Source organism: Solanum dulcamara, chromosome 7 (genome assembly GCF_947179165.1).
Source record: "Solanum dulcamara chromosome 7, daSolDulc1.2, whole genome shotgun sequence".
Classification (NCBI taxonomy): Eukaryota; Viridiplantae; Streptophyta; class Magnoliopsida; order Solanales; family Solanaceae; genus Solanum; species Solanum dulcamara.
In genome coordinates, this window is record NC_077243.1 from 4,465,287 (window position 1) to 4,475,308 (window position 10,022).

The 10,022-nt window shown below is 36.2% G+C and overlaps 1 protein-coding gene across 2 annotated transcripts; it reads left to right on the plus strand.

The window, feature by feature from the left end:
* Window positions 1-97: 97 nt before the first annotated feature.
* LOC129894243 (dual specificity protein phosphatase PHS1) lies at window positions 98-9,874 on the plus strand. 2 transcript variants are annotated; one of them, XM_055969832.1, is made up of 11 exons: window positions 98-493; window positions 742-816; window positions 902-1,035; window positions 3,859-4,063; window positions 4,443-4,619; window positions 4,712-4,872; window positions 5,635-6,721; window positions 7,414-7,560; window positions 7,654-7,881; window positions 8,596-8,753; window positions 9,034-9,874. In XM_055969832.1, the coding sequence occupies exons 1-11, from the start codon at window positions 455-457 to the stop codon at window positions 9,398-9,400; spliced, it is 2,778 nt and encodes a 925-aa protein (XP_055825807.1). In that variant the 5' UTR covers window positions 98-454; the 3' UTR covers window positions 9,401-9,874. The 2 variants fall into 2 exon arrangements, with proteins under 2 accessions (XP_055825807.1, XP_055825808.1); XM_055969833.1 differs by lacking the exons at window positions 98-493; window positions 742-816 and having other exon boundaries at window positions 952-1,035; window positions 3,864-4,063.
* The last annotated feature ends 148 nt before the right edge of the window (window positions 9,875-10,022 follow it).

Genomic DNA, 10,022 nt, shown 5'->3' on the forward strand with positions numbered 1-10,022 from the left:
TCTATGCTAAATCAAACATGAGAATAATATTTTTCAAATGAAGTAAATCTTAAAAATTTAACGAAAATATGTTAATTGAAATTGTCGGGAGAAAAGAAATACTTGCCTGAACCTTACATGCAATAAGCAGTGGTGTAGCTGCATTGATATAACACCATTCGTCCAAAAATTATATTATATCATTGGCAAAATTTCTAGATTCGTGTTGGACTGCATTCAAAATTCGTAAATTAACATAAAGCAGTCGAGTGTGAGACTGTGAGTGTGTCATCATCACTGTCGCCTAATAAAAAAGAAGCGATACACCTGAGTTTCGATCTCAAATCTCCATGAAAAGCGCTCTGCTAAACAGCTCTCATTGATCTTGAACCCCACTTACCGTATTCTCTCAAATTCTCAACGACCCAGAAAAAGCGGCAAAATTTATTTTGCTTTTTCAAAGAAAAGTAAAGCAATGACCAATGAGAATCAAGAAGACATGTACTCCCTTCAGGCACGCTCTCTTTCCTTCACATTATTACCTTTTCGATTCAAATCAACAACACCCATGTCCCCTTTTCCCTTTTTCACAAAAATAAAAATAAAAATCCTACCCATATAGGCATTGCACATTAATCATTATGAACTTTAAGTTTTACTGTAGTTGCAGTATGTGTGTGTATCGAAATATATAGATCTGGGTTCTCTCGATCTGTATTGCTTATAGAGATCTTATATAAGTGGGAAGTTATGTATATGCAGAGAGAAGAAGAGAAAGATTTCGACCTGGGATCTGACGAGCCTGAGGCCCCGTTGCCCCTCACTGTCACTTCTCGGGTCAGTTTCATTGTTAATTGTTTTTTTGTTTTAAGTTTGGGGGATTGGATAATTGAAGGGTGGATGTACCATTGATGTTTTGCAGGTGCTGTATATGTTGGGGGATATCACGGCGGGGCCGGCGTATCGGTTCGCCCAATGGCTTGAGCTGGTCCGTAAGCGTAGCAGCAAGTACCGCTCTTCCGGATTCCCTAGACGAGCTGATAGCATGCCATTAAGGTTAGTGTTAACAAATGCTCCTTTAGATTGATGCTTACTCAAGCTATTAGTCCAGATATTGTGTATTGGGCACACACATTGCCTACAGTGCCCTGCGGAAGAAAGGCATTAAATGAGATTTGAGATTAGTGACTTGGATTCTTTTAGCCTGATTTGAGTTGTCTTCCATGAAATTTATGGTTATATTGTAGTCGAGTTTATGCTGCCAAGAGCTATAACTAATAATATACCACAATTTGCGAGTTGTGCTTTTAGATTTTTATCTTCAGTCTGTGGTGGCAAAGTGAAAGTTATGATTACATCTGTTTCATTCTATATGGTGGTGTTTACCTTGTCATGAAGTTTAAGAAAGAAAGTCTTTTTCATACATAATTCAAAGATATATAACACTCAATCAAAGTACCCATAGTATTGTGTTGTCAACAGATGCCACTTCAATTCCCCAAGAGGATGTTGTAAGGACTAAATTAGAATGTTAAAGAATTTTCAAATACAGAAATGCATCATTTTTTTGGAATCGGCCAAAAGGAAAAAGTAGCTAATGAAATGGAGGAAGTTGTAAGTTGGCTTATTCATGTTTATTTCTATACATAGGATTTGGAGCATGCGAAAAGATGTCTTTCATCTTCTTCTTCACAAGGAAATCAAGTGAAAAATAAGCACCTACATTTGATAAAAACCCTTTCTCCGGTGGTAGCTGCTAAGCTTCTTCAAATTGAGGGATGAAATTTCTTTTTGCATGAGAGTCTAGAACAATGTCTGACACTTCCTAATGGAAGAATGGGAACTGTGTTTTTCCTTTGAATATTGAGATTAAATGAGTGACACACCTTTGTTTCAAGAAAAAAGTCAAACTTTCAGATGAGAGCTGTTAGAATAGGAATATGTATATACAATTCTACTTAGAATAGGAATAGAAATAGTAATAGGAATAGGAATAATAAATAGTATCCTACTTGGTAAATGATTATATTGTAGTGTCTATAAATAGGGTCCATGTGTAATAATGTAAAAACACAATTCTATAATATTCTTCTCTCTCTCACATGGTATCAAAGCCTATACGATCTTGGTATAGAATCAAAGTTGGGTCCCCGTGTATCTTTCCAGTGACTATTTTCTCATGTCTAATTTATGTAGCACCGTGCCATCTTTTCGATGACTACTTTCTCATATTCGATTTGCGTAGCACCGTACTGTTTTTCTGGTGACTACTTTCTCATATTCAATTTGCGTTGCGCCGTGTCATTTTTTCGGCGACTACTTTCTCATATCCAATTTGCATAGCACTATGCATCTTTTTGCTGATTACTTTCTCATATCTGATTTGTGTAGCTCCGTGCATCTCTCCGGACTACTTCTCATATTTAAATTTGAGTAGCACCATAGATTTTTCTGAACTACTTTCTCATAATTGAGTTGCATAGCACCGTGTGTTTTTTCGGTTACTCCTCATATTTGATTTGTGTAGTTCCATTCGTCTTTTCGGTGACTCCTCAAATCTGATTTGCGTAGGGTCGTGCCATCATTTCGAACCTACTTATATAATTCTCTTTCTCAGTAGGATCGTGTCATCATTTCGACCTTACCTATATAATTTTATTTCTTAGATTGTGACCATTTTCAACCATCAAATCTAATAATTCAACACATGAGCATGTTCCGGGCAGTTTTACGGTGACTTTCTTGTTTAAGATCTACTCATCTCTTGATTTCGAGATGATCCATATATTTTATACCAAATTTCGAGCACTTTCCAGCGACCATTGCTTTGTTTCCGAGAGATCTGATTTTTCCTGCAGTGTCTTCTTTTTGTTTCAGATGATCCATATATTTTATACCAAATTTCGAGCACTTTCCAGCGACCATTGCTTTGTTTCCGAGAGATCTGATTTTTCCTGCAGTGTCTTTTTTTGTTTCAGATTTACTTTTGCCAAAAAAAAAATGAAAAACAAGAAAAGGTATACTCAGATATTTCGGCTGGATTACAATGATATTCTCTTCCATGGCTAAAATAGCATATGTCCGACATTTTCTATTATCTATGGTTGTCATTCTCCATTGGCCTTTTAATCAGTTGGACATGATATCGAGGAAGAAGTCTATATGGAGCAACCACCTGATTTTGTTGCTCAGGAGGAGTCTTATATGTCGATTTTGTAAGTCACTCTATGGTCTGAAATAGTCTTCTTAAGCTTCGTTTAGGGAGTTCTACACTGTAATTTTATCACTCTGTTTATCGACATTATGCATCAAATTTAGTATTTCATGAGAAGACTAAGCACATTGAGATTGACTGGTATTATGCATCAAATCTAGTGTTTCATAAGAAGACTAACCATATTGAAATTGACTGTCAATTTTGTGAAATCGAGTGATCAACTTACAGATATCTCACCAAGCCCCTCATCGGTTCTCGAATTAATTACATTTGTAACAAGTTAGGTACATGACTTGTATGCACTAGCTTTAGGGGGAGTGTTAGAATAAGAATAGGTATATACAATCCTACTTAGAATAGGAATAGGAATAATAATAGGAATAATAAATAGTATCCTACTTGGTAAAGAATTGTATTGTAGTGTCTATAAATATGGTCTCTGTGTAATAATATAGAGACTCAATTCAATAATATTCTTCTTCAATATCTCTCACAAGAGCAAAGTCTTAACTGCTGTTGTTAGGCCATATTCTTTAAATAATAGGAATTTTTATTCTTCTTTCTGTCTGTTGTGCAAATAATTGCATGGACTAGTTGAGCTTTATAAACGTATAAAGTACAAACTACAACCATAATGTAGCTCCAGTATAATTCTCGTTCAGTGCAGAAGAATTGAGTCTTGATCAGGTTGATCCTCTACCATCTGAGCCAACAACAGAAGTAAGTTTATGGGAGAGACTTGGAAAAGCTGCGGTTTCGGACATTGAATCAAGCACCTTTTCGTGGAACATGCTGTCTTCTCTTCACCACACGGAGCACAATAGTAGTACTGAACAGTCCGAGGATGAAATTAATAAAGCATTAGAGGTATTTCTGTTTTGACATTATGTTTCCTCAGTACCTGATTGCCTGAATAAGATGTAGAATTGACTGAAACTAGTATGACCAAAAGAAAAAGTAGTAGCATTATCCTTAGTCATCTAACTCTTTTTTCTTTTTTAAATTCCTTAACTTTTCTTAGTGAACTTCATGATTTTGATAATGTTATGCATCATTTTCTACTGATCATGGTATGAGAGGGAATTTAAGAAAGTAATGACCTTGTGGTGTAAATCGACTTTTATATTTTTATAAACAGCAAACGAGTGGCAAAGGGAAAGGCAACTACACATTCTGTGCACAGTTTGAGCATTTTACGTTATTGTTGTGTTCTTAATAATTATTTGTTCATGTCAACTGAACACAGGTAACTGTAAATTCTGGGGGAGTTGTGTTTTTTGCGCTATTTAACGAACTTGAAAATGATGATGCTTCTCCAAAAGAATCTGCAGCTGTTATAAAGATATCCTCTTCAAGGATGGCAACACAATCAGAACGTCTTGGCTATGAATTTGCAAAGTGGCTAGGTGTCCAAACTCCACAAGTCGTTCCTTCTCACTTTAATTATTATTGTTTATATGTTTTATTAGTTAGATTTTGTAGGTCATATCATTAACTATTTATCAAATATTGCAGGCCAGGGTTATTCATAACTGTAGTCCAGAGTGGTCACAGATCAAGGAAGCTGCAGAAAAAGCAAAAGATGCAGCTATTTCAGAAGGTGACGAGATTGTGGAAATGACGTGTTCAGAACTTCTGGAAGCTCTTGAGCTAAGCCGATGCCTTTTGTTAATGAAGTGCGTGCAACTTGATCTTTTATGGAGCATTAGAGCACATTTTCATTGATTACCCTGTTTCTTAACATCCCTTTGTTGGTGGATTAGTGCCTGAGAAGGATGGCAATTTTGATGAACGCAATTTGAAAATTATGAGAATATAATCAAGAGGCTGTTACTTACTATGGGAAGCGAATTTATTTGATGGATAGTTTTTGCTCTTTTTAGGTTGTAAATCTTGTCAAATTAGGCTTCGCTTAGAAAGCCTAAGCCAACGCTGAGGAGCTGTTACTGGATCAGGCAATCTTTTCTCTCAACTGATGCCTTCTTGTGGAATGAGAAGCAACTCTTTGCTTCATTCTTGTATTTGTATGTATGGTCTACCAATGTATGCCAACACATAAATCATGTGCATTTGATGCGTGTGCACTTATGTTTTTTACTGTTTAGCTTGAATATATTACTAAATCAATAATTTGGAATATTTAATTTAATGATTATGAAAAAAACTTAAAAAGGAAATAGTTAAAGATGATGGAGCCAATGGTAGGAAAGTGGAGTGGAAGACCAAGTTAGATGATCTACAGTTTTGGGGCTTTGCTAATACTACAGATAATACGACAATTTTTCGGTTCACTAGGACAGGGACAACTTTGGGAAGTACTTGTGTTACATTTCCCCTTTTATTATCACAAAAGATACAGTTAGTTTGGTGTAAGGAAATGTTATATGATGCTAAAATTATATTTTGATACTATTTGCTTTTATGACCTGCTATTTCAGTTACATCCATGGGTCCCCTCTATTGGAGAGCTCAAATGCATATGATTCACGAGAAGCAAGAGAAAGGACTGCAGCTGCCCTAGGTAGGGTTTTGATGTTGGATCTTGTCATAAGAAATGAAGACCGACTTCCATGTCGCCATCTGAGATGGCGCGGAAACCCTGCAAACTTATTGTTGGCTGAGAAAGTGAATTCTGTGAACTTGGATGCATTAGCGGCAGCGTTTGATTCTGCAATTGATAGATATAGGCCGAGAGTGATTCGGGCACTTCAAAAAGAAAGAAGAGCTAATTCTGTAGATAGCAGAATAAGTACTCCTAACCCAGGATTAATATCACAGAGTTCTGACCTATCAGACATCACAGAATCTCCAAAATCCTGCAATCTGAGTGTAAGTCAAACTTCAAATGAGACAACATGTCCGTATTTTCATATTGTAGCAATAGACTCTGGGGTTCCTCGAAGACCACCTGCAGGAAAGCGTGCAAGTGATCAAGAAAATTATCCTAAGCTGGTTGAGCTCCTTATTAACAGTCCTGAGTATGCTTCAAAATTATTATACGAGATTACAGGAGGAAAATTAGGATCTTCTCCAGAGGCTTCTGAAGCAATGAACAACAATCAGGCAGCTGATTTGGCTTCAATAGGGCATGAATTTCGGATTGGATTTCGAGCAGCTCTGCGAGACTTGCAGGGATTTCATATATTCCTTCTCACCCTTCATCAGAAACTAGATAGCGTCTTTCGAGTATTTCTTGGTGTTATCAACAGAGCTTCTGCTGGCGATCTTGAGAAAGAAGACGTGGTAATTCCTGAGTCGCCATCACAATCTGCTGGTTTTGTAGGACATTGTCCTTCAACACCAAACAAAGAACGGGCGCCAAGTGATACCTATTTGGATTCGAATGAATCAGAGTGTCAGAGAACAGCTCCTAGACCTTCATCTTCTGGATGCAGAGACAGTTTGGATTCTATGGTTTCTTCAAATTCACGTGATAGCCAAGGGAAGTGCTATAAGAGCAGTGGTGAACCACTTCGTAGTCTCCGCTTGACATCAAAACTCCGTGACTTTCACAAATTTGCTAAGGTTTGTGATGTACATTGAAAATTTCTCTTGACAAAATACTAAAGACGACTTTACTCCAACAAGAAAGCGAAAAGATGTTGATAAGCTTATTAAGTGGTTTTCCAAATTTAGACAAGAAATTCTCTTTCCCAGTATTATGTGATGGTTAATAATATTCCTTTGGGTACTAAAATCTAGAGAGGATGTGTGGCAAGTTTCCTATCAACAGAGAAAAAGGACAGTGTTTGCGTTAGAGGAGATGTATTTAAGTATTTATTATACTTATTGTCTGATTAGTTTAATGAGATCTGTTTTGGACCAGATGATGTGTGGCAAGTTTCCTATTAACGGAAGAAAAGGACGGTATTTGTGCTAAGTTAGATGATTCATAAAAGAGTAGTTTGATTGGCTTCTCTTGATAATTACATGATTTTCTACGATTAACTTTTTGTTACTACAGTGCTTTCCGTAAACATTATGATGTGTATTTGCATATTAATTATATTCTGGGTATCATTACTTTTTCCTGGCAATGACTTAAGAATTTTATTTATCTGTTGGCACAAAATTCTTTCATATCCTGGTTAATGTTCCTTTCCTGTCTGTCATTGGTTGTGGCATGACTTTTTTATACTGTTCTGGAGATTTCCTTCTATTAAAAGAAAACCCTAAGAAACCCCTCTCAATTACAGTCATTTGCCTCTCTTTTTCAGGTAGATGCAGAATTAAATAAAGAATTGGAGCAATGGACTGAAATGCTTAAAAGTGATGCAGTTAAAATGTGCCAGGAAAACAATTTTAATACAGGTTTCTTTGAAGGAAGTGATAGTAATTATGTGGTAGATGCTTATGAGCTGAAGGTACGAGTCTTCTACTCAACATGTCTCTTAAGACACTTGGTACCCGAGTAATTTGTCTTTTTTGTAATCCTTTCTAAATTCTGCAACTTATAGGTCAGGCTTGAGCACATTCTGGAAAGGATATCATTGATTTTTGATGCAGCAAATACAGAAAAACCATCTGCAATCTCAGGCAGTCTGTTTATTGGTGGGGCACTTGCTGCTAGATCTGTATACACACTGCAACATTTAGGAATCACACATATCTTATGTCTGTGTGCAAATGAAACTGGGCAGTCAGATTCCCAGTTTCCTGATCTGTTTGAATATAAAAACTTTTCTGTAAGTGCTCAAATCTCTCTCTAAGCCTTCTCGCTTTTGTTGGATTTATATTTTTCATGCTGGCTAAAATCTGGCTTTTAATTGTATGATAAGCCTTTGTGTTTCATACATCTCCGACAAATTCAAATTTGTCTCTTAAGCAGTGAATGTGCTAGAATTTTCCTAATTTTTTCAAGTCTTCATCATGTGGCTACTGAGATGAACCTGTTTTTCTTACTAAAAAATACTCATCCTAAAAACTTTTAATCTTTGACGCAGAAGGAAGTAGTTCTTTTTAAGCCTGTTGAGTGTACAAAAATCTAAAATCAAAAGAAGTTTCTTACTGATGTTTTTTATATTAGCAACTGAAATTCTCCCTCCGTTGCATATTACTTGGCCCCTATACCAAAATAGATGTTTCATTTTACTTGTCCAATTTAGAAAATCAAGAGTGTTTTATTTTATTTTCCTCTACATAAAGTAGTAGTAGTCAAATGAGAGTTTCAAAGTATCATTAATAAAGTTAGTTTAGTAAAATACACTCCTAATAAAAGCTTTCTTAAGGGGTGTTCCAATTCAACTTGGGCCAAGAAATATGAAACAGAGGGATTAATTTGTTTGTGGCTTTTGATTTTCTCAGAAATTCTTAACCGTAATTAGATGTTGTCTGACTTGTATATTTGTAATATAGTAGCAGAAGGTTGCATGTCTGTTGATACTTTTTTTTATGGGCAGATATATGACGATGAAGATTCTAATATCAGTGGTCTCTTTGAAGAAGCACATGATTTTATCGACCATGTTGAAGAAAAGGGTGGGAAGGTTCTGGTTCATTGCTTTGAAGGGAGAAGCAGGAGTGCTACAGTAGTTCTCGCTTATTTAATGCTCAGGAAGTAAGTGCTGAAAGATTTCATGAACTGTTTATGAATTAACTTATGTTTTCTATTTATTTAAGAAAGGCAATGAAGATATTAAAGAACAAAAATGTTTCTGAGTGACCCAGTCTCTCAAGACTTGGTATTATTCTGCATAGAAAGTTCTTTAGTAGGCTTGTTGCCATTGTTAGAAGCAGTTAGACTAGTTGCCTATTAGAACTGGGCGTATAGATTAGTAATGCAAATTTTTCGTGGAATAATGCAAGAAATTTCATAATGGAAAGATTATATGGTGCAGGAAGTTTACTTTGTTGAAGGCATGGAATACATTGAGACGAATTCATCGCCGAGCCCAACCTAATGATGGCTTTGCAAAGATTCTTTTGGACCTAGATCGCAAGTTGCATGGTAATGTTTCTATGGAATGGCAACAGCGGAAACCAATCATGAAGGTTTGCCCCATCTGTGGAAAGAACGCTGGCTTAAGCAGCAGTTCACTGAAGCTTCATTTGCAGAAAGCACACAAGAAACTATCATCTGGGAGTGTAGACAGTGCTATGACCATGGAAATACAAAAGGCCTTAGATGCACTCAAAATTAGTCGAGGTGGAAGTGTCAGCCCTACTCAGAGACAAACTTCCATGATTGAAGAATTAGAATCCTGAGGCTAATAGTCTGCTGCTGGCCTGACCAACCTGAGGGTAATTGGTCATTATAGACGGGGATCATGAAGCTCAACATCTTTCCCATGATTATGTAGTTCCAATATCAGGCAAACGAGTTAAAACATATACAAGTGGTAGGCATAAGAGCTTTATTAGCCTGCTTAAGCCTTGGTAAGCCGAGTTATCAGATACCTATAATAGTGGAAAGTAGTCGTAGTGTGTATAAGTTGGCCCTAATACCACCATTATGAAAAAAATGTTTTTTGCCCTGCAACATTATTATGGGCTGTCATATTGTGTTGTCTTGGGGTTGATTCTTATGTTTGACAATTGACACATTTGTTCTTGTACTAGTTTTGGTCTAGGACAATGTAGAAGCATGAATTGTTTTTTGCCTCCTGTTACGTAAAGCAAATGAAGATGTTATACGTAAGTTGTAATTTCTAACTTCTACGCAACTACTACTTTTATTTGTGTCTGACCATTAAAATGTAAATCATTTAATTCATGTGTTTATTATATTGGTTGTTATTTATTTATTTATTTATTTCTGAAAAAAAAAAAAGGAAATGAGGAAAAGCGTGGGTGACGTGAACAACAAACAAGGGCTTGAATCTTATAC

Bases quoted from the DNA above. Each gene is read 5' to 3' on its own strand.
- LOC129894243 (XM_055969832.1), top strand. From the start codon at position 455: ATGACCAATGAGAATCAAGAAGACATGTACTCCCTTCAG. The intron at 4,873-5,634 runs GTGCGTGCAACT...CTGCTATTTCAG, and splicing joins CGATGCCTTTTGTTAATGAA to TTACATCCATGGGTCCCCTC. The intron at 7,561-7,653 runs GTACGAGTCTTC...TGCAACTTATAG, and splicing joins TAGATGCTTATGAGCTGAAG to GTCAGGCTTGAGCACATTCT.